Source organism: Loxodonta africana, chromosome 18 (genome assembly GCF_030014295.1).
Source record: "Loxodonta africana isolate mLoxAfr1 chromosome 18, mLoxAfr1.hap2, whole genome shotgun sequence".
Classification (NCBI taxonomy): Eukaryota; Metazoa; Chordata; class Mammalia; order Proboscidea; family Elephantidae; genus Loxodonta; species Loxodonta africana.
The window spans coordinates 32057729-32081095 of record NC_087359.1 but is presented as its reverse complement, the minus strand read 5'-3'; the positions used below and the strand labels follow the sequence as shown (position 1 = coordinate 32081095).

The 23367-nt window shown below is 47.6% G+C and overlaps 1 protein-coding gene across 4 annotated transcripts; it reads left to right on the top strand.

The window, feature by feature from the left end:
* The first annotated feature begins 307 nt into the window (after nucleotides 1-307).
* DBF4B (DBF4B-CDC7 kinase regulatory subunit) lies at nucleotides 308-23146 on the top strand. Of its 4 annotated transcripts, none has more exons than XM_064271030.1 (13): nucleotides 308-2555; nucleotides 3052-3114; nucleotides 5940-6094; nucleotides 8599-8784; nucleotides 9651-9701; nucleotides 10785-10872; nucleotides 12007-12080; nucleotides 13783-13819; nucleotides 15292-15337; nucleotides 17084-17200; nucleotides 19741-19849; nucleotides 20059-20183; nucleotides 21055-23146. In XM_064271030.1, the coding sequence occupies exons 2-13, from the start codon at nucleotides 3081-3083 to the stop codon at nucleotides 22058-22060; spliced, it is 2028 nt and encodes a 675-aa protein (XP_064127100.1). In that variant the 5' UTR covers nucleotides 308-2555; nucleotides 3052-3080; the 3' UTR covers nucleotides 22061-23146. The 4 variants fall into 4 exon arrangements, with proteins under 4 accessions (XP_064127100.1, XP_064127099.1, XP_064127098.1 ...); XM_064271029.1 differs by having other exon boundaries at nucleotides 308-2663; XM_064271028.1 differs by having other exon boundaries at nucleotides 308-3114.
* The last annotated feature ends 221 nt before the right edge of the window (nucleotides 23147-23367 follow it).

Below are 23367 nucleotides of genomic sequence, written 5' to 3'. Positions count from 1 at the left end.
CCAAGTTGACAAACAGCCTGTCTTAGTTATCTAGTGCTGCTGTACCAGAAATACCACAAGTAGATGGCTTTAACAAAGAGAAATTTATTCTCTCGCTGCTTAGGAGGCTAGAAATCTGAATTCAGGGAGCTAGCTCCAGAGGAAGGTTCTCTCTGTAGCCTCTGGGGGAAGATCCTTGTCATCCATCTTCCCCAGTTAAGGAGCCTCTCAGCGCAGGGACCCTGGGTCCAAAGGACATGCTGTTCTCCTGGCTCTTGTTTCTTGGCGGTATGAGGTACGTGTTCTCTCTGCTGAATTCTCTCGTTATATCGTTTAGATTGACTCAAGATACAATCTAATCCTGCAGATTGAGTCCTGCCTCATTAACATAACTGCCACTAATCCTGGCAGTTACATTATTAACAGAACTTATTAACATCATACCCATCGCTGTCAATTCCAACTCATAGCTACCCTATAGGATAGAGTAGAACTGCCCAATAGAGTTTCCAAGGGGCACCTGGTGAATTTGAACTGCCGACCTTTCAGTTAGCAGACATAGCTCTTAACCACTATGTCACCAGGGTTACTTATTCACATCATAGAAGTTAGGATTTATAACACATAGAATAATCACATCAGATGACAAAATGGTGCAGAATCACACAATAGTGGGAATCATGGCCTAACAAAGTTGACACATATTTTTAGGGGACACAATTCAGTCCATAACACAGCCTCTACCTGGGACACTGCTAGTCATTGTGACAGGAGGAAAAGAGAACATGGTGAACCACTCTGGCTCTTAAAGTTTCTTCTTCAGAATGTCACTTTTTCTATCAGCCAAAGCTAAGTCACATGGTCAGGCCTGAGTTCAGGGCGGGCCCCCACTGGAAGGGACACCAAATACACGTGAACGGTAATATACTCCACCATGGTGTTTTATAAATATCACTCTGGCTGATTCATGAAGAATGGGTTATATGGGAAGAGGTAGAAGGCAGTTAAGAGTAGAAGTCGTGTTAAGAATTGACTGCAGTACTTCAGGTAAGAAATGAGAGTGGCTTGGAGTAGGGTGGTAGCAGTGGTCTGATTCAAGATGTTACTACGGAGGTAGAGTTAGTAGGACTTGTTTTTTGGAGTGGGAGTGGGATAGGAAAAATACTGAAAGATAACTTCTAGGTTTTTGGTTTGAGCAATTGGGTGGATAATGATGCTATTTATTGAGATGAGGAAGACTGGGGAAAGAAGAGGTGTTTGTTTTTTGGCAGGGGAAGGAAGGAACAAATTTCTGTTTTGAACATGTTAATGCTCAGATACTTGCTAGATTTCCAAGTGGAAATGTTCAGTGGGCACTGGACATAGTAGATCTCTAAGTCTGGGGCTCAGGGGAGAGGTCAGAAATAGAGACAGAAATTTTGCAGGCATTAGTATAGAGCTGAATTGTAAAGCCTTGGAGCTGGATGAGGTCTCCTAGGGAGTGCCAACAGGGAAGAGAAGAGGGCCAAGATCTAAGTGTTGGAAATACACCAACATTGGACCAGTGGCGTCGGATCCAGCAAAGGAGATTGAGGAGGAGCCATTGAGGCAAGGTGAAAACCAGGATAGTGCTGGGTAGTGAAAACCAAGAGAAGAAAGTATTTTATAACTTTGATTGTCAATGTTATAGAAGTTGGATATCATAAGGATAACAAAGTGACCATAGGATTTGGCAATGTGGAAGTCATTATTGATCTGGACAAGAAAAGTTTTAGGGGAGGGGTGAGGATCAAAGTCTAATTACAGTGGGTTGAAGAAAAGATGGGAGGCGAGGAATGAAGACACCTCTTTGTGTGTGTGTGTGCATTCTTTTTTTTTTTAATTGTGCTTTAAGTGAAAGTTTACAGTTAAAGTCAGTTTCTTATACAAAAATTTACACACTGTTATATGACCCCAGTTGCTCTCCCTACAATGTGACAGCACACTCCTCCTCTCCACCCTTTATTTCCCATGTCCATTCAACCAGCTCCTGTCCCCATCTGCCTTCAAGACAACCTCTTCAGCAGTTTTTTGTTAGGTAAGTGAGTGGAGAAAAGGGACGGGGACAAAGGTGTGAAGATGAAATGATGTGTACATGAAATCTTTACGTAAAGTGTAAACGCTCTGTAATCGTTAGGCTTATTTTATTATTCATACTCTTAGACATTTAAACCCAGCTCAGAGGGCACTGGGTTTTTGGTTCAGGGTAAATTCATTAATGCGCAGAATACCTCCAGCCAATGAAAACCCGAAAATGAGTCAGCTGGAGAAAGCTAGCTAACAATAACGGAGGCGGAGAAGTGGTGGGATTGTGAATTGTCCTCCCAAGGCCACCGTAGGGCAGATCTCGTAGCTATTATGGTGTTTTAGGGGTGGAGCTAGCAGGAAATTTAAACCGAAGCCGCGGCAGAGGGCGCCTAGAGAATGATGCAGAGGAACAGCTGGGATTTGGGAGTCTGAAAGAGATCATGGAGCCGGAGGATGTGCTACGCCGGCCTTAAGGAAGGACTACGGAAGCCGAAAAGGAGCCAAGAGTGTGAGAAGGGAGCTAGGAACGGGTACGGATGCCGGGAAGGGGAGAAAGTTGTAAGAAGGCAGGCGGAAGGGGTCAGAAGAGTTGAAGACGGGATGCGGAGTCAGAAAGTGGACGTAGACATTGAGAAACGGTTAAGTGCAGAAACGGAGGAGGGTATAGAAGCCGTAAAGGCGGGGGGGAGGTCACAGGAATATAGGTGATTCAGCAGGTCTCGGGAGTTGAGGGGACAGAGGTCCAAAGGGAGCGAAGGAACTAGAAGGAACGGGAATTGAAAAGATGTACAGGGGGTGGCCAAGGGCTAACACGAGTTGAGGGAACAGAGTGCGAAAGGGGGCGGTGGGACTGAGGAGACGCTCATGGAAGGAGACGTGGGAGTTGAGTGGGTTGGGGTGGAGTTGAGTCTTGCTGTCCTTGGGAGCCGAATTGGGAACTTTGGGCATTGTGCGGGTTTTGGGGGGGGGGAACGGTGGACGGTCGAAGGCTAGAGAAGGTGGTTGAGCTTTGTCCTCCTTTCTCAGGCGACTATTTGCTCGAGCCGGGGAGTTCCATGGCTGAGGCTAGGCTCCGGGTTCCGGACCTAGGTAGGTAACAGATTAAAACTAGGGATGCGAGGTCAAATTTGCTACTCCTGCCCTAGAGTCTCTTGGGAGAATAAGAGAAATTTTAGTCCTGTTTGGGTTGTCAAACTCCTTAGTAGTTTTGTGGAGGAGAGGATCATTTAGGAATTCATGGTAAAGGTCAAGCGAGAGCTTTTAGTCTGGTGTTATGGACAAAGTAGGCAGATGGAGAGTCAGGATATAGTAATTTGTTAAAACTCATGTTCATGGTTATTTTCACCATAAATTTCTTAAGTTTATTGATAAACTTAAAACACTCCCACCGAGTTAGATAAGTATTATAGCATATAGCAGTGCTTCCCCTTCTTTCTTTTACTATCTATCCAGTTTTAGTTCTGATTGTTACAAATACAGGTTTTGTTGTTGTTGCCTTTTACACAGTAGTAACATTTACTAAGTTTTTTTCGTCCTTCCCAGTCTTGTTGCTTTCTTCTGGATCTGTTTTTCTTTTTCCTGGGGAACTTTGTCCAAGACTGTTTCAAAAGAGGACTCTGTGTGATAAACTTTCTGAGGCTTGCGTGCCTGAGAATATATTTCACTGCTGCATTAAAATTCTTGAGTCAATGTTTTTTCAACACATTGAAAAATTACAATATTTTCTTCTTACACAAAGTAGATACTGTTGAGAAATGATATTAATCTGACTTTTTCCTTTGTAAATGACCTGCTTTTTCTCTTTAGAAAAATTGAGACTATTCTTTCTGTTTGTTCTTAAAATTCACTATGATATGACTGTGTCTGGATTTGGGAGGGTTTTTATTTTTCATTATTATTACAATCTTATGCGTACATTGTTTAAAATAACCAAGGCCTATCACAAAACAAAACATTCTTCCGCTCTTCCTTTCATACCTCATGATTCCCACTCCCTAGGGTGTGACTACAGCTTTTTTAGCTGTTTATTCTAGTATTTTTTTTTTTCTAAATAGCATGTTCATACTGTTTTTTGTTATTGTTGTTTTCCATTTTTAATTTTATCTATTGGCTTTCTGCTATGGAAAGTAAAGATTTTTTTTTTTTCTGTAACCTCTGTCCCCTTCACTACACACATACATATTTCCCTCCTCCCCTCATCCTCTCAGTATATTTTTGTCTAGATGATTTTTGTGTTTACGTTACTATGATTATGTAAAGGCTATTCACAGCTGAGCCATATAGTAAACTAGGAAATTTCCTTTGTTTTCTATGTGTAAATCCCCACAGTCTTTACCAGAAATAACAAACCTCCCAATACTTTTAAGCTCATCAGAAGATCCGTCAGTTTCTTCTCTGTCTCGGAGACATACCTTCTGGAACCATTTGTCTTAGCAGTCTAGTCTGGTTTAGATATGCACTAGGCCTGTTGCATGGATTTCATCCTACTATCCCTTCATCATTCAGTGAAATTCCCTTTGCCTCTTTCCTGTGTTGGATCGTCTGTGTTCTCAATTCCATATTTTCCTCTTTCGGCTCATGTCCTCACTTGGGTAGAGTACATCCTCCAATATAGCTTCCTGAGAAAGGTACATGAGAAATAATTTTTGGAGACTTTGCAGATCTGACAATTCTTTATTCTGTCTTACATTTGAATGATAGTTTGGCTAGGTAAAGAATTCTAGGTTGGAAATTGTTTTTCCTCAGAATTTTAAAGACATGTTTCCATCTTCTTTTAGCTTTCTACCTCCTCCTGAGTATTACAAGAGCCCTAACTGTTTAGCAATGATATTATTATCTTTTTTTTTTTTTTTGCTTCCAAACTATTCATTGTTATTGTTTTACACAGTCGGTGATTATTTAGGTTTATGCATATATTTTTGACATTTTAGTCCTTCCTTCTGGGTTCAGTTTTTTTCTTAAGTGTATCTTTTAGAGCCCTTTAGTGAGAATCTGTTGGTGATAAATTGGGGTTTTGTTTTTTTGAAAAAATGTCTTTATTTTGCCCTCATTCTTCAATAATAGTCTAGTCGTGTATAAAATTCTAAGTCGACGTTTATTTTCTCTCAGCACATTATCACACTGGTTTCTGGGTTCCATTGTTGCTATTGAAATGCCTATGAGAGCGTTAATAGCTGTTCCTTTATAGTTAAAGCTTGGTAGGTTCCCCGCCCCCCCCCCCCATTTAGTATCCTCTCTTTGCCCTTGGTGTTTTGCATATTCACTTTGATGTTTCTAAGTGTGGATTTAGTTTTATTTTATTTCTCCTTTTTGAGATTTGATTTCTGACAGCAAAGATATATGGCTTTCATCAATTTTGGACATGTCACGTAAATGGAATTATACAATATGGAGTCGTACAATATGTGACTCGTTTCTTCCACTTAGCATAGTATTTTCACGGTTCAGCCACATTGTAGCATGTATCAGTATCTCATTCCTTTTTGTTGCTGAATAACCTTCTGTTGTATAGATATAAAAAAAAAAATAGATATACCACATTTTATTTAATCATTCATCAGTTGACGGACATTTGAGTTTTTTCCACTTTTTGGCTATATTGAATAAATAATGCCTCTGTGAAACTTGAACATGAAAACTAGATACAGGTCATATGGTAACTCTATGTTTAATCTTCTGAGGCGCCACCAAACTATTTTCCAAAATGGCTGCACCATAGTACATCCTCACCAGCAATGTGTGAGCACTCCAGTTTCTCCATATCTGAGCAAGTGACAATAGAACACTAGTCTCACAGTCATCTTTGTGTGCCCAGGGCCGGGCATGCAGAGGCTGTTGGTGAGGGCTACTTGACTTGTAGTGTTCCCTCTTACCTCAAGCTCCTTACCTTTCTCCTCTTTGTTGTTGTTTTCTAGGGGCTCAGCTAAGAGTTTCTAGTTGGCTGGAAAGATGCCAGAAGAGCTCACCAGGTGCGGGGAGGCAGCCCTTTTCTGGAAAGTCCTTTTACTTGGATCTCCCTGCTGGCAAGAATCTCCAGTTTTTGACAGGGGCCATCCAGCAGCTGGGTGGGGTATGTAACCTGCTGTTCTCCTGTGATACCATGTGCCTTTGTGGGTTGTAGAGCAGGAGCTGGAGAAGAATTGATCTAATTTCCAGGTATTTTCAGTGGTATCACTACGTTTTCCAAAGTAATTTTAAGTATAAGTCATTTCTTTTAAATAAAGCTGATTTTTATCCTAATTGGAATAGTAATATCTGTTTATTCTAAAAATTTTGGAGAATGTAGAACTGCTGCAAGTGACAGCCAGCATTTGATGTGTTTATTTTCTTCTGATCTTCCTCCTTCTTCTTTCTTTTTTTGTAACAGTTGTATTGAGCTCTGATTCACACACTATACAATTCACCCATTTAAATTGTATAGTTCAGTGGTTTTTAGTATAGTCACAGATTTGTGCAGCCACCACCACGATCAATTTAAGAATATTTTCATCACCCCAAAAAGAAACCACATACCCACTAGCAGTCACTCCTCTTTTCCTCCCATTCCTCCCAGCCCTGGGCAACCACTAATCTATTTTCTGTCACTATCCTATCTTTTTTTTTTTCAATGCTTATTTTCTATGCAGCTATGATTGTGAGTACAGTTTTTGATTATCACCTTTTTGCACGTAACCTTAATGTCTTAGCACTTTCCTAGCATTAACGCTCACATGCATTATTTGTAATGGGAATATAACATTGAGTGGATTATTAATTTACTTAATTGTTGCTTGATGGACATTTAAATTATTTCTCATTTTCATAAATTATATTATGGTGAACAACTTTGGGTAAAAAACATTTGCTGTATTTCAGTCCATGAAACTATTTTTAAAGTATATACCATACCATATAGCACAGTTAGTAAGAGGTGGACATGAACATTACTTGTCTTTAGAAAACAGGATGATGGTGCATGGCCCAAAAGAGTCTGGTAACTGGGGAAACTCAGCATGAATAGGCTTAGAAGGCAGAAGCTCTTTGCTGTCAAACTAACAAAACTCAGGGATGCAGCGCTCAGCCGAGGGCATATAAGGATTATATGCCCAACTGGCCCCTAATTACGTTTTGAACTTTCAGTCTATTCTGTCATTGAATCTTTGCTGTGTTGAAAAACGGCCCCAGAACATAGGCATTATACAGTTTATTATTTTTCACTGTTCTCAGGGTTGACTGGGCAGTTTCTCTGCTGGTTTCCACAGGGCTCACTCATACAACTGCATTTGGCTGGAGGGTCAACTGGGCCGGAAAGACCAAGATGGTCTCACTCCCACCTCTGGCAGTTGGTATTGGCTATGTGCCGGGCCACCTCAGATTTCTGCTCTGTGTCTAGGCCAGCTGACTTACATGGTGGTTTCAGGACAGCCTTCCCAGAAAGTGAAGGGGCAGCTGCAAGGCCTCTTGAGGCCTAGACTTCAGAACTCACACATACGACTTGTGTCACCTTCTATTGGTGAAAGTAAGTCAGATTCCAAGCATGGAAAAATTAGGCTCCACCTCTTGATGGGAACAGCAGCAAAGTCACATTGTAAAGCAATGAATATACAGGGATGAGAAGAATTTGTGGTGGTTAAACAAGCTACCACATTTATGTAATAACTGCCCCCATCCCACCCTCTCGCATTTGTTTTGCCATATTAAAGGAGGTAGATGTACTCGTTGAAGCCATAACTGTAAGGATTTGTTTTTAACCTGGTTTCTCATCCAGTCATGCTTCTGAGACATCATCCATCCTTATTTTCAGTGGGGAGCTGGAGCTCGCCAGTCCTGGCTCACAAGAGCCAATTGTTAACATCTTGTCCCCACTATGCATTGAGCGATGTTATGCTGGTAGCTTGAAGTCAGTCATAGTGGGAATATTTACCCCCAGAAACTGGCAAATGCTACAAAGCAGGTATTTTTTTCCCCCGAGAGTTGATTGTTAATCATTTACCAGCTTACCACTGCTTATTTCCGTTTCTTCTTCTTTCCACAAACACGAGGTGTCATGTTTCAGGCACTGTGCTGGTTCTGGGATATAAAGATGTTGGTCAGACCCTCTCAGTGCCTGTGAGGGACTTATAGTGTTGTAGGGTGAGCAGATGCCTGCACAGCTGAGTACTGTGGTAGCCAGAACCCTCTTTTGTTTCATGTTTTAGGCTCCTTTTTATAGTGTGGTCAAGTGGACAGATCTAGTATACAAGCGGCCCTGTGTATCTAACACAGAAAAATGGTAGCTTAACTACACGACCCTTAATTCTGTCCAGCCTATTCAGTGTGCTTTTGCTCTGTTTAAATGCAAACTGGTCAAACAACTTGAAGCCCATGGCCTTCTGCTATTGGATCAGGAGCAGTCCTGGAGACAAAAACCTGTAGTTTTCCTCTTAAACACTTCCGGTTGTTTTCTTGGAGGCTCTGTACAGCACTGCATTTGGTCTATTTAAAGACATTGATTCTAGAGCTTCTGGCAGCCAAGATTTCCTCTCCTAGCCTCTTAATATTGACAATCCTACATCTTCCTTTTGGTTTTAAGCCACCTCTATGATCTGGTTTCAGGTAATTGAGGGTTTTCTGAGCAAAGAAGTGAGTTACATCGTGTCCAGCCGCAGGGAAGCGAAAGCAGAGAGCAGGGGAACAAGCCACAGAGGCTGTCCCAGCCCCAGCGAGGTCAGAGTGGAAACACCAACCTTGGCCGATCCAAAAGGCAGCCACGCCACACCCTCGCAAAAACCTGTAGACTCGGTAAGAACCTTTGTGGGGCCGGAAAACTATATTCTGTAAACAAAAGAAGTAGGCCTTGGTGAGCCCTTTTAGGCCGTGTCTGATTTTAGCTTAATGTGGTTTAATTTATACTTGCATTCGAATCAGGTACTGAAAATAGCTCTGGACCTAAACAGCTCGGCATCCGCCATCCCCATGTTATCCTGACCATGATATATGTTCACTTTTTATGGAACTTCAGAGTCAGAGGTTCACAAACAATACGAGAGTCCTCTGTACCACAGGGAGGACTTGTTGAAGTTGGTCTAGGCTTGGGCAGGAGGACCCGAGGAGGCAGCAATTCCCTTCTCCCTCTCTCTCAGGTCTGAAGGTAGTTCATACAATGCATATGTCATGTCTTTGACCTAGAATGCACTGTAGCTTTTTCACTTGGATGACATTCCTGTTTTTGCCTTAGGCAAATGTTAAAATGCCCGCAAAGCTACACTATTGGGTTGTGATGAGGGACGGCACTTCCAAGGAGCAAAGAAAACCTTTTCTAAAATCAGACATTTGCTGTGTGTCGTCCACTAGAGAGCACAAGGATTCTTAAATGAGGGCTTAGCACGTTTGTAGCACTTTGACCTTGGGTGAATTCAGAATGCCCTTCTCCACCAGGGTCCAGGCTGTCCAAGCTGCAGCTACCTGTGACTGATGTGAAATTGTGTATGCCTTTACCTTTACCTCCTAAAGGTTCTCTAGGCTCTCATTTCTACCACTCCTCAGCTGTCACCACTCATAGCTCTCTGAGGGACATGACCCCAAGGTGTCCTCACCAGCACATGTGTAAACAACTGTTCGTGCACAGGTCTATGCAACATACCATGTGGCTTTTCTCTTCCTGTCAGGTGCCTCTGAGCAGGGGGAAGGAGCTACTGCAGAAGGCCATCAGAAACCAGGTGAGGTGGGGAGACGGCATGGGGACAGACATCTCATTCTCCTACCTACAGCATAAGGAGGGATTTAGTCTTTTCTCTGAGGTTCTTCCGAACTACTAACATGAACTGCACACCCTGTGAAGTGTGTATTAATTATTCCCTTCTGTCAGTGAGGAAGTGGATTCTCAGAGGAGTTAAGTAACTTGTTCGGAGTCACCCAGTGAGTAAGTGGTAGAGCCAGCATTTGACTCCTTAATCTTTCCAACTGCAGAGCCTACAACAGAACTTTGGAGTGATGCTGTGGGTTAGGTTAATGTCTGCTCCGCATAGAAGGCAGACTTTGTACATCTTTTACAATTAGCTGTGAGAATCCAGAGCCATTGAAGTTAAGTGACAGGAGGAGGAGTTAAAGGACTCTTGTGAGATGAGAGGTGTTGTTAAAGTGCCATCAAAACAGGTGCATGGGCTGCCGCAATGAGGGAGGACTGGGCTGCCAGATGGGGGCAGCAGGGCGGGAAGGGTCTCAGCCGGCATGGTCTCCTGCTGATGACGGTGATGCTCACTGGTGTTTATTATGTACTTACTATGTGCTGAGGAGCCCTGTGCTCAGTGGTTAAAGTACTTACCTGCTAACCAGAAGGTCAGAGGTTTGAACCCACCAGACGTTCCATGGGAGAAATTTGTGGCAGTCTGCTTCGGTAGAGATTTACAGCCTTAGAAACCCTATGGGGCAGTTTTTCTCTGTCCTATAGGGTCGTCATGAGTCCGAATTGACTCGAAAGTAGTGGGTTTGGTTTGGGTACTGTGTACTAAGTGCTGTTCTCACAGAGGCCCTCCAAATAGCTCTGTCATCAGCAGGTGTTCCTTCCTAGTCACCAAGTGGCCAGAGGAGGGCATATGGGCAGATTGGCAGCACCGTACAGGACAGAGTGTCCTCCTGGCAATTAGGGTAGATGCTTCAGGCACTGTGCCCTCTTCCCTGTCTGCCTACCCCTAGCACACGTGGATGACCCAGGGCTCCCAGAAGCCAGAACAACCTGTCCCCATGGTGCTCAGGCCTTGGAGAGTCTCGTGCCCCTGCCTGACCCCGCTTCATCTTTCCAGGGGAGCAGCAGTGGAGGAGGCAGCAGGGGCAGCAGCAGCCTCCTGGCCAATGCCCACTTCTGGGGAGTGAGGATTCTGCATGTGGATGGTACTGTTTCTCCCCTGGGCTCCTGGGGGGCAGGGAGAACTGGTGACTTTAGGAAAACTTCTGGTAGCTGGGAGCCAGAAGTGCTCAGTTAACATGCCGGTTCACAGAGGTGGGAGGGTGTGGGAGAAAGCCTGAACAACAGCAGACCACGCCCCCACCTGCAGCTTACTGTTTCCTTTAATCTGCACAACAGCTCTCCTCAGGCCCGTGTGATGATCCCCATTTACAAATAAGGAAATAATCCTAGTATCTCTGACCACTTACTGGGTCCTTACTCTGCTAGGGGTTACCTCACTCAGTCCTCACTGCTGTCCTGTCCCCATTGTACAGATGAGGACTCAAAGAGGGATTAAGTAAACTGTCTGTGATCTGACCAGGAATGAGTGGTGTGACCTGCATTCCGGCCTGGCTCAGTCCGACCCCAAATTTCATGTTCTTTCTTTTCTGTAGGGTTGCCTCACAGTGTATGGCTTGTTTGTAGGATGTAATAAATTTACACTAGAAGAGCTGTCCTGAATCACCTGGCAATGACTGGCCCCCATACCTAGCTCCACTCTGAGTCCAGGGTTTTTTCTGATCCATGTTGGGGGCTGGTCTAGATGGGACAGGTGCTGACAGGGGTGCCGTCTCACCTTTTAGTAGTAAGGTCTGTTGGGGGTGGGGAGGTGGGGCTGTACAGGAAGTTCCTGGTCCAGGGTAGGGGGCCCCATCTTGCTGGAAACTCGGCCATGTCTAACCTGATCTAATTCCCTGCCTTCCTGTGTGTTAGAGAAGCTGCGCCTGAGGATACGTCCTCGTACCTCATATGGCTTGGGCTCTACTGAAGCAGCTCTCCAATAGTACCTTACAGCCCTTCGTGAGCCAGAAGGCACCTCCTATTCAAATATGAGTTGTATTGCATGCCACAAAAAAGCATGAAGCCAGCTTAGGTGCTGTTCCCGGGATAGAAGATCCAGCTCTTTCTTCTGTTGTCGGGAGGTGCAGAGGTGACCTGTAACCAGAAGGTGGCAGGCAAGGCTGGTGTGAGCTGGTGGGTTAGGCTGGGCAAGTTCAGTCCTTGCACCCCAAGCAGGGGCTGTGCTGGGTGAATGAGGAGTGGAAGCCTTTGGCCACAGCCCTCTGTGTTCTCCACAGAAATGATGATGTACGTGCAGCAGCTTTCTCTTGGTGCTTTATGTGTGAGGAAACAAGAGCCCAAGAAGCCAGAGGTAGGTCATCCTGCTGAACCAAAGGGAAACAAATGGTTCTCAAATACTGAAGTCTGTGACAACTTTGATAAATAACATAGTCCACTTCTTCCTGTCCATCCTGAAAAAAGTGTGAGGAGGGCAGCCTCTCAGTTACCTAACCCTTACTGTCCACAGCCTTGTGTTACCCTTTCTTTTCTTTCCTGTGCTACCTGGAAACCTTCTGTGGTCCACTCATCCTGCCAAGGCATTCACTGTGGCCTGGGTTGTGCGTTGCCTGTGGATAGCCCTGGCCTCGATAGAACCCATAAACACTCGTGGCCTGTTGGTTAGGCTGCCCTTCTGGGGACCACTCTTGACCTGAGGATGAGTGTGCAGATTGCATGGGTGGTGTGAGGGGGGTGTTGTGGTTTCAGATAGCTGCCATCTTCCAAATTCTCGTTTGGCTTTTCCTTCCTTTGCTGGGGTGAGAATTGTGTACCACATCAAGGGAGCCTGGGCTAATTCAAAGCCAGGGTGTCTTCACCAAGGTCTGAATCTGAGGGAGGATTAAGCCCTGCAGATCCGCCCAGGGCCTGGCAGCGAGGAGCAGGACTAGCAGTAGTAGCAAGCCATATCCAAGTGCTCAGCCTCTTACGCTTCCCTCTCTCTACAGCCTCTGGCCTAGGAGCCTTGGGGGTTTTGCTACTGCTGCTACTGTTGCTGCCAAACAGATTTGCATTGCTCAAAATTCAAAAGACATAATAACATTTTCCACCCACCCCCCAACTTCTGTTCCCCAATCACTAAGCTCCATCCCTGAGGTAAAGAGTGTGAACAGTTTCTCAGCTGTCCTTCCAGGACTCCATGCATATAGAAGCAAACAGGTCATAAAGTCTGTCCCTTTTATGCAGATACACAGCATTTTCACTTTGCTTTTTCCACATAGTAATCTGTTTTGGAAATACTCCGGAGTCTTTTCGAGTGAGTTCCGGATATAATCTGCTGATCCACAAGGGACGTGGGAAGCTTCTTTGGGTGGTGTTTGCTCTGGAGGAGACTCTGGGACCTCCTTGGTGGGCCACAGGCGCAGGCAGTCATGGATCCCCACTAGGTCTCTGGTCTCCCAACCACCACTACCATTGAACTGACTTTTAATTTTGTTTCATTGAGTTTTTAACATCAGCTTTGCTTTTCCCCGACTTACATGTTGGTTTTGACCGACAGGGTCAGGCTACCAAAGGTAGGCACAGGAAAGCAGATGGCCCTTGTCTCCACTCTTGTCCTGTAGGCTGACCTGGAGGAGTGCCAAAAGAACAAAAGCTGCCATTAGCAAGCACCTGCCCTGCTGCTCAGCCCCAGTCTTTCACATGCTCCATATTAATACATGCCACATCCTATAAGTGAATACTGCATACATCCATTGCCCACCAGCCTGTGGGACTCCCAAGCTCTTGCTCTTTGCACTGTACTGCGTTCTCTCTAGAGTCAGCTGCTATTGAGGTTCACACACAGAAGGCTGGGCCAGGTCCTGAGTGCTCACCATTCAGCGCATCCCTGGGAAGGCGGGTGGTGGGGAGCCAGTGGCTCAGGTCTGTTCCAGTTTAGGCCTGAGAGCTCTGCAGGCCTCCCAACAGCAGGAGGCAAAGTGGGACAGACTCACAGCTCCTCAGCCTTCCCAGGCCCCACACCTCGACCCCTGTGGTTCCCTCACATCCTTAACCTATTTTCTCTTTCCATTTAGGGAACATGTCCAGCAGCAGAGTCAAGAACACGGAAAGGTCAGTGTGGTAGTTCTTTCTCATCTAATTACAATCCCTCCTCCCTAAACACTTCCCTCTGTGGCAGCATCTGCTCACTTCTCTGCGGCAGGAAGTGAGTCCAGGTTGTGTTACGCCTTCGTGTTCCCAGGGGCTGGGTCCCGGGTTTCTGGGGCAGGAGAGGTATGTCCAAGAGCAAGTCAGAGATGCTGGGCCAGGGCTTCTTTAGAGCCAAGGCCCCCTGTGGTCGCTTTGGCTCTGCGTCCTCTGGCTGTTCTTGGGCATCAATTGAAGTTAAGCATCCTTTTCCTTCTGATTCAGTAACGGTTTGGGGTGGGCACTTTGACAGCTGCCTACGGTTTTCAGAAATGCCAAACTCCCTGCAACTGACAAACGGGCAGATTGACAGGCTCCGTCTCACCGGCTCCTCTTGGACAGCGGGAGAGTTTCTCCCTCTGGATATTTCTCCCAAAGATGCTCTTTAAGTGGCATTTACTCGAGCACAGGCAAGAGCTAAGAAAAGTCACTTGGCACCTCTCTCATGCTCGAAATGCAAGGAAGTCTGGAGGAGTCGATTTTAATCACTGTCTCAGTTAATTAGAAAGACAAGAAATCGCCCAAAAAAAGTAATTAATGGGAGCTGCTGCTGCTCAAGGAGAAAAAGCTGCTTTTTTGCTTGGGTGCTCCTGACTGCCTTGAGCTGGACTAGGAGCCAAGAGCCACCAGCCTCTCTGGGGGTTTGGTGGCTGTCAGGTCTACCTCTCCACAGGACCCCTGGTCACTGTGGAGAGGTAGAAGTGGTTCTTAATGCCTAAAATATTCTGTAATCTATGTGAATAAAAAAACTACCAGTAATTCTCTTGATTTACTGACTTCAGATTTGTTTTTCCAGCACCCTTTTGCCCTGTTTTTTTCAGGAACCAGATTTCGCTTTTGATATTTTTCTTCCATCCTGCTACTGGAATCACGAAACCTCTTTAGCCCTCTTCCTCTCTACTTCCCCTCAAAAAACCTAGGACCCTCATGGAGAATTCTGCCTAACGAGTGTTCTCGGGGCCCTTGGGATTCTGAGACGCCAGGAGCAAAGGTCTGGGAAGGACCTGGGGCTTTGTGGCACTGACTACCCCAACCTAGCTTTTAGCAGGAACCGACAGGAGTTGGGTTTCTCCCCCGCAGCCAGGTTTCTACTAGTGGTGGGATGCTTAGCCAGTTGACAGCCTTCAGAAGCCTCACGCAGGAGTGCCCCAGGCCCTTTGCAGCCTCTCTAACAATAGTGGAATTTTTTCTGTCCCCAGGGGTCAGGGCTGGAAGAGATGGGAGCAGGTCCCTCATCTCTGCCAAATGGAAAGGCACAGCTTGGGGCGGTGTGTTTTCAGTGCTTGAGAGGCTCTTAGGCTTTGGCAGAGCCTCACCTCTGACCATTTTCCGTGCGTGCAGCACAGGCCCTACACTGGGGCAGACAGATAGCTAATGTGTGCCTTCTCCCCCTCCAGTGGCCAGACTGAAGGCACCATTCCTCAAAATTGAAGATGAGAGCAGGTGAGTGGGACCTCCTCTCTCTGCTAGCTCCACCAAGCCTGCATCACTCCACCAGGTCTGCACCAAGGAGAGGCGTTCAGGAGCCCTGAGCTGACATGGGGACGTGGAACACCTCAGCCCAGCACTTCCCCTGCCCCAGAAACCACTTTTCTGCTCTCATGGAGAAGTCCTCACAGAGCAGGAGGAGTCTCTGAGGGTGGCATTGCACACTCCTCTTGAAGATGAGTCAGAGGCTAATGATTTTGTGTGTGAATTTCCCTCCTTTAAACACTGTGCTGTGGAGAATTCTTAATCTCCATCCAGGCTCATCTTGCTCCTCATTTTCCTTGGGAGTGTACTGACATTTCTTGTCAAATTGTTACTGCTCCAGTGCTAGAACAGTCAGAGACACCATCTTGGCTGAAATGAGGATGCTTTGGGTGGTCTCAGGGATTCTCTTATACTCCATGGAGGCTTTCTGTTTTGCCGAGCAAAGCCCTGTTCTGGTGCATGTTATCTCATGACAGCCCTGGGAGAGAAGTACCCCGAGGAGAGTCCATACACTTCCTCGTGGGGAGAACTGAGGTCAGAGAGATCAAGGGACTTGTACACAGCCACCTTGCTAATGAATTGCAGCCCGAGGCTAGAATCCAGCTGTCCTCACTGCTCAGCCTGGTACCTTCTCCACCGTGGCCTCTGTCTACCATTGTGATCCCATCTTACCTAGAGCAGGAAGGTCACATTGATGATGTTAACTCGATGAGCTATTGCCCACCTGGATTGTGACTCAATTCTCAATAAGTACTAGATCAAAAGTCCATCTTAATCTATAGTTATCTCAAAATAAAGTTAACAACAAAGAAAAAAAGTCCACTAATTTGCTCTATAAACTCTCATCTAAAGCACAATTAAAAAAAAGTCCATGTGTGCCCACTGGAGACTACTGGGGCCATAATTCTCCAAGTTTTTCAGCCTGGGCCAGGGCAGGTGAAGACTCAGCCCCAGGAACCTGGCATGCCTGCTCATCTTCCAGATAGGCCTGATGTCCCTTCCCAGTACCTGCAGACAGTACAGAGTTGGCTTTGGTGGCTCAAGAGTGAGTGGAAACAACATGGGGGGTGGTAATGAGGTGCTTCCTTCTTCACTTCCAATCAGACGGGGCACACTTCTTCAACCGCAAACCCTCTTACAGCCGGTTAAATACAAGTAGTCACAACTTACATGCAGCAACTGAGAGATACCATCAGTGCCCCAGCGTCTGCACTGCACATGGCAGGCACAGGTAATGTCACCGTCACCAAAGAGACAAGTCACATTTTGGGCTCCATGCCATTTTCTGTAAAATAGGATAACACCACTTGTTCCACTTATCTTAGAAAGTGGTTATCAAAGATTCAAATGAGGTAACAGGGAGAGCATAAAACCTGTTGCTGTCGAGTTAGTTCCAACTCATAGCGACCCTATAGGACAGGGTGGACCTGCCCCATAGGGTTTCCAAGGAGCAGCTGGTGAATTCAAACTGCTGACCTTTTGGTTAGCAGCCGTAACTCATTGTGGCTCTTAACCACTGCACCACCAGGGCTCCCCAGGGAGAGCATAAGTATTGGTTTAACCTAGCTGATGAGTTTTGTTTCAGAACTTAAAAGATGAAAAGGTGAGGGCCCACTTTGTTACCAGGATTGGAATCCTAGGGAGTTGGGGTAGCCCCTTTTTTCTCAGCCTTTCTCTTCCCCACTGTAGTCAAAGCAGAAGTTTTCTGTGTTTCAGGAAGTTTCGTCCTTTCCACCATCAGTTTAAATCCTTTCCTGAAATTTCTTTTCTGGGACCCAAAGATGCAAGTCCGTTTGAGGCCCTGACGACCCCGGGCAGCTCGCACCGTACCAGGTGGGTCTTTCTGGTTCCTGAGCAGGCTGGTGACAAGCCACAGTCCTCGCCCTTGGGGGCCTGCCGGTCAGATTTGGGAATGGCCGTGTATTAGCTCCTTAGGTGAAGTCTATTCTGGGAAGTTAGCCCAGAGGAGAGAGAAGTGTTCATCCATTTTATTTGGTGTTCTCCAGCCCTACTGAAGAATTTGATTTAGGTGTCTAGAAGGACATTACCTCGTTTCTCAAAGTTGGACCTATAAATCAGTACCATCAGAGTCCCCTGGGGTCCAGTTAAAAATGCAGGTTCCTGGACTCTACCCATACCTACAAAATCAGAATTGCTGATGATGGAGCCCCAAAAGCTGCATTCTCACAAGCTTCTCAGGCAATTCCAAAGTTTGAGACCCATTGGGGTAAACAGCAGAAGGAACTAAGAAATGGGGGGTTAGGGAGACATGCTGCATTGTGTGGCGCAAGAGGGCTTGTAGGCTTGTTGATGTTCCTACTCCAGAGATGTTTAGAAATTCAAAAATTCCGTAACCAAAGTGAAGAAGTAATGCAGCTGCGAGGTACAACTAGATGCCTGTCAGACTCTTTCTAACTTTTGGGTCACATGGTTAGTCCATAGACTAGGAGAATAGGACAGGGTAGGCAGTCTCAGCCAGATAGTTCCTAGGGCCAACGAGGGCCTGTAGGTCCTACCAGCAGTAGATGGAGAGAAGGAAGTGGGGAACAAGTTGAGAAGAAGCTCCAGGTGCCCTTCATACTTCTCCCAGGAGATGTAAGGGTTACCAGAGAGTGTCAGGAGGCAACCCAGGCTTGGGGCCAGCAGAGGGTGCTTGGCCTGGGGTGGCCTTAGGATCACAGAGGCTGAGACACTGTTAAAGGAAGATAATGAAGCTTTGGTATCTGCAGGAGCCTAGGGAGGAGGGAGCTGGTCCGTGAGTGTGTGTGCACGTACGCAGAAAACCTGTGTAGGAGGAAATGTGTAATTTTTTAAATTTTCTTATGTTTCGGACAGTAGGATAGTACATGATTCAGAATTCAAGAGTTACAAAGGGTTTAAAGTGAAAGTTTGTATTACACACCCAGCCTCTAGTTCTTGGGTCTATTTCCAGAGATATTTTATATATACACGAATACATCGTAATATCCTTTGTTTCCTCTTACATAAAGAGTACTCTGATATTCACTGTGGTGCATCTTGCCTGTTCCACTTAACATACCTTAGATTAATTTCTGATTTGTACCTAAAGAGCATCCTTTTTCCTTTTTATGGGTGCATGATATTCCGTCATACATGTGCTATATTCTGTCCGGCCAGTCTCTTCTTGAGGGATGCTTAGATTATTTCCAGTCTTTTGTGATTATTTCCACAGCCTTTTGCAGTGAATAATCTTGTTCAGAGTAATTTTGTAATCGTTCAAGTTAACTTGTGGAATAGGTTCCTAAAGGTGGAGATACTCAGTCCAAATGCTATATGCAGCCAAATTGCTCTTCATGGAGGTGATACCAACTTACACACTGGCCTCGGTGTGCCGACCTGCTCCCCCACCCCTTCCTTAGTACTTGGTACTGTCAGACTTGCTGACCTCTGCCAGTCTGGTGGATTAAAAACTACATTAGTATAATTGTAATTTTTGGTTTTTCTTATTAGGATGAGGTTAAATATGTTTTCATGTTTGATTTATTTAAATTTCTTTTTCTGTGAACCTCCTTCATATCCTTTGCCCATTTTTCTACTAGGCTTTGGATCACTTTTTTATTGATTTGATTGAGAGGAGACTTTCACATCTCTATTAGGGAAACTCCCTCCCATTAGGGAAACTAATCCTTTGCATTATTAACTGTAAACCCCCTACTCGGTTTGCGGTTTGTCTTTTAACTTCACTAATGGAATTTTTTGCCATGCATAGTTCTTAAAAAAATTTGTATGTAGTTGAATTTATTGCTTTTCTGCACGTTTTCAGGGCTTGGAGTCAAACTTAGAAAATCCTTAAAGGGAATGTTTCGGACTCATTGAGTTTGCTAAGACAGGCAAATAGCCTTACAGGCCGTTAGAAACACGGGGCTGAGATTCAGATGGAAAGTCCTTGGCAGCTATATGAGGGACGAGTCAGCATGAGGGGGCAGTCACAGACTGAACCAAGGTGGGATGATGCCAAGGGTCAGGGCATGTTCAAGGTGGAGGAGGGCAGTGCCATCCCCTTTTTGCCGTTGACACCTTTTCTTTTCCTGAAGGTCAGGTGAATATGAGTTTGGGAATGAGCAGTGTTGGAATTCTTACAGGGATTCTTGCCACCACTACCCCCTATGATTTGAGATGCATGGGTGGGGAAAGGACAGAGATAGAACAGGGTGCCCACAGGGCTATCCTGCCTTCCTCCATGCCTCTTCTAGCACCCTTGGACAAGTGTCTGCCTGACCTCTTAGCCATCTTGGTCCTTCATCTCCTTGGCTTGGGGGCTTTTTGTCAAGACCCCTGGCACAGCAGCTTCTCCTGACAGCCTCTGAGGGCCCCAGGGGTGACCACTCCCCCCAACCCTGTGCCCTCCCCAGAGAACCCAAGGACCAAGAGCCAAGCCTACGGTCTACTGCCCGCACTGTCCCCAGGAGGAAGAAAGGGTACTGCGAGTGCTGCCAAGAGGCCTTTGAGGAACTCCATGTGGTGAGCCCCTTCCCCCTAAGCAGCTTCTCCCCAGACTGTTCTGAGAACCTGGCCTACCCAGGACGAGGGTGGGGGACCAGCCACTCGAGCCTTTCCTGCCGAGTCTCTCTACCCTGGCATGGCCGTGCCCTCCAGTGGGTGAGGCTGGGCTGGGAGGTCTCCTGGGTCCCACCCTTAACTAATGCTCTGTGCTTGTCTCACCCCGGCAGCATCTCCAGAGTGCCCAGCACCAGGGCTTTGCCCTTGAAGCCCATCCATATGCAGAAGTCGATCGCATCATCGCCCAGCTCAGCCACAGCTTTGCAGACATCCCCTTCCAAGCCAGCCTTCCCAGGTGAGATGCACAGGTTGGGCATACATGTTCTTACTCTCCTGCTGCTATCTCTGCCTGGGAAGGAAACCTCAGGTTGGCAACAGCAGGGACCATGCTGTAGCAGTTTTTTCTTTACCATCCTCTGTCCTGTTTGTTTTGGGGTGGCCTTCATTTGTGGCTTCAGCTGGCTGAGGCCAGGCCCAAGCCAGAGTAGTGCCCCCTTCCTGACACACAACACTGACACAGTAAGAGGGGTGAGCAGGTCAGCAGGTGTGGCTCCTGGACCCATACACCTTGTCACGTGCCTATCTGGCTATCAAGAAGGTAAAGGAGGGGTTCCTACATCCCTCTACACTGGGGTGAAGAGCAAAGTCTTTCTCTTGCTCTAGAAGTTACCCCTAGAAGGAAAGACTGTTTGGGGTTTGGTGGGAGTTCCAGGGTTCTCTGAGCCCAGCTTCCCCCTGCTACCCACTGAGGGCAAGACTTTCTCCCAGCTTACCTCTCACCCAAAAACTCCACCTCTGGGCTCCCTCCCTGGGCTCTGCTTGGGCAGCCAGGCTCTGGGCTACTTTCTTCAGCCACCAAAGGGCATGGCCTTCTCTGCGAAGTCATTAAATGGAACAGCCTCTAACTGTCTCTCTGGCCAGCCTCAGTCACATGGTGCAGAGCCAAGAGAGGCACAAAGAGTGCTGGCAGCTGCTGCAGGGTCAGACCCAAAGGGCAGGCCTTTCTGAGGGCTCAGAGAGTTCTCTCTATGCACACCAGAACTAGGAAGGGATGGCTCTGTGTGCCCACCGCCAACCCAGTGTGCAGCCCTGGCCTGGGAGGACCCCAACTTGCTGCCTTTTTGGAGTTGAGCCCTACAACTCACTTGGTATTTCTGGTTCCACAGAAGGCCAGGCTCCTGGGCTTCTGACTGTGACATTCTCTGTCCTGAGACTCCACCTCCCAGCCGGCCTTCTCTTCCCAGGGCGGCCTCTCCCGGGATGAGGAAAGAAGACAACCACCAGGTCCCAGGAGGCCCAGAGCAGAATGGAACAGTGGGCAGCATGAAGTCACCACCTGAACTTGCAGGGACTGGTGAGGTACCTGGACCAGTAGTAAGCTGCCAGGAGCTGCAGGGGTCGGTCGATGCCTTTGGGGCTTTTCCAGGAACTCTGAAGTCCAGGAGCCCTGCTTGTCAGTGCTTGCTGACCAGCCCTGGTTTTGCAGACCTCTCCTCTGGCCCAGACCTGGCACTTGTCGGCCACAAGCGGAAGGTTTTGTCCCCCAGTGGCAATGCCGAAAAGAGGCCAGGGGGCTCCTGGCCACAGGCCCCCCTCTTATTGCCAAGCACCCACAGACCCAGTGACACCCAGACCACCAGTGAGAGGCACCTCCTCTCCCTTCCCCTGCCGTGCCATGATCCCAGGACCCTGGCTACACTCCTTCCCTTATACTGCCCACCGACCTGCCTCTCCCCTCAAGACCCCTCACCCTGGCAACCCACAGGCAGGTCAGCAGAATTCTGGGCCGCACAGCCCCCCTGGCCTGGGGGAGGGTGGCCCCCAGGACTGGAGGATCCTGAGCAGGTAGCTCCTGGCCCTGTCTCCCAGCAGGCTGACCAGTCCTCCAGCGGCCCTGCAGCTCCAGGTCTGCTGTCCACCCACCTACACTCAGCTGCCTGCATGCAGCCCCCAGAAGGGCCTGCAGAGAGGCAGTCTACCTCTCTCCCCAACTGTCTGCCCACCAATGGGGGGGCCAGCTGCTCCCGATGGGTCTGGGACCCCCAGCCTCTCCAAGTCCCCTGCCTCCTCCCTGGCTCCCATTTTCCACATCTTCCTGGACCAGCCCCAGCCCAGCACTGGCAGAGAACTGCTCCTCTGAGTCCCCCTGGGCCAGACAGGCTCCAGGCTTGATGGCCACAGACACAAGTTACATTTCTGCTTGGTGCTGCAGCCCCGGCCAGGGCTGACCAGAATGCAAAGCCCCAGGACCTCCCCCAAGAGCCAGAAGACACCCCGGGTCTGCCCTCTGAGGTCCAAGTAAACAGCTGCTATGGCCATGCTCAGCAGAGCCCACAGAACAGGCAGGCCTTTGGTTAGGACCACGAGAGTTAGGCTGGAAGGTCTCCCTTCCCTGTCCTTCCCTCCAGTCATGCTCCTGACCATACAGCACCCCACCATTGGACTGCCCTGCCCTGCCCAGCTTCCCGCCCTCCGTGGCACTTGCCTCTTTGGAGAGCCGTTGCGTACACATAGTCGTTGGTGTTCCCCACCCCACCCCCAGCCTCCTTTCCCACAAGCTTGTGTTGCTTTCCCGCTTTCTAAAATCCTCTGTGTTTGTGTCCCCTCCCCCAGCCCCCCACACTCATGCACAGACCCTCAGGAACATATGAAGCAGAGGAGGGGCTCAGCTGTGGCACTTGGAGAGCTCCCGCCCCCAAGCACTCAGTGAGGCCCAGCACTGCCCCGCCCCCCGCCAGCCCAGGATGCAGCCAGAGCCCCCTCTGGGGACCCCTCTCGGCTCTTCTCTGCCTCCTCAGCCTAGGCTGCCCACCCCGGCCTTGTGCTGTTCCAGGGTCAGCGTCTCACCCGCCAACTTGTACATCTCCCACCCTCCCCAAGGACCTCTCCCCATTTATTTCAGCCAAGCCATTAATCTGGAGACAGAAATGGGTTTTGCTATCGATTCTTTGGCCACTTTTTTTTGTATTACAATGTGTACTGTGGTTCTTCTCACCCTTGTCTGCCACTGTGTGTTTGTCTCTTTAAATGTGGAAGCTACCAGAAGCCTAGTGCTATTCTGTCTAGTTTGGGAGGAGGAAAGGGGGGCCTAGCTGCAGGTGAGGACCTGAGCTGTTAGCTTGGAAATAGAGCAAATGTATATACGGCTGCCTTAAGGTCATGTTTGGCATTTTAAGGCCATTCCTGTTAAATTTCACAATTAATCTTGGTTCAGGTATGTAAATAAACTTGTTCATAATAAACAGTAAAGAGACTGGCCTGGAGTGTGAGTGTCTGGTCTGTGAACTGCCCTCCAGTGACCGAGGTGGAGTGAGTGCCCCGCAGATACCAGCAGAATAACTGGATAGCAGGCCTGGAGCCTCTTGCAAGTTGGAGAGGATGTGTGAGTGCCACCACCCTCCTGCTGGCCAGCCCGGGGGCTGAGGGAAGGCAGGACATAGCCTGTCCCTCTTCTCAGTCTCCTCAGGTCACACACTTGC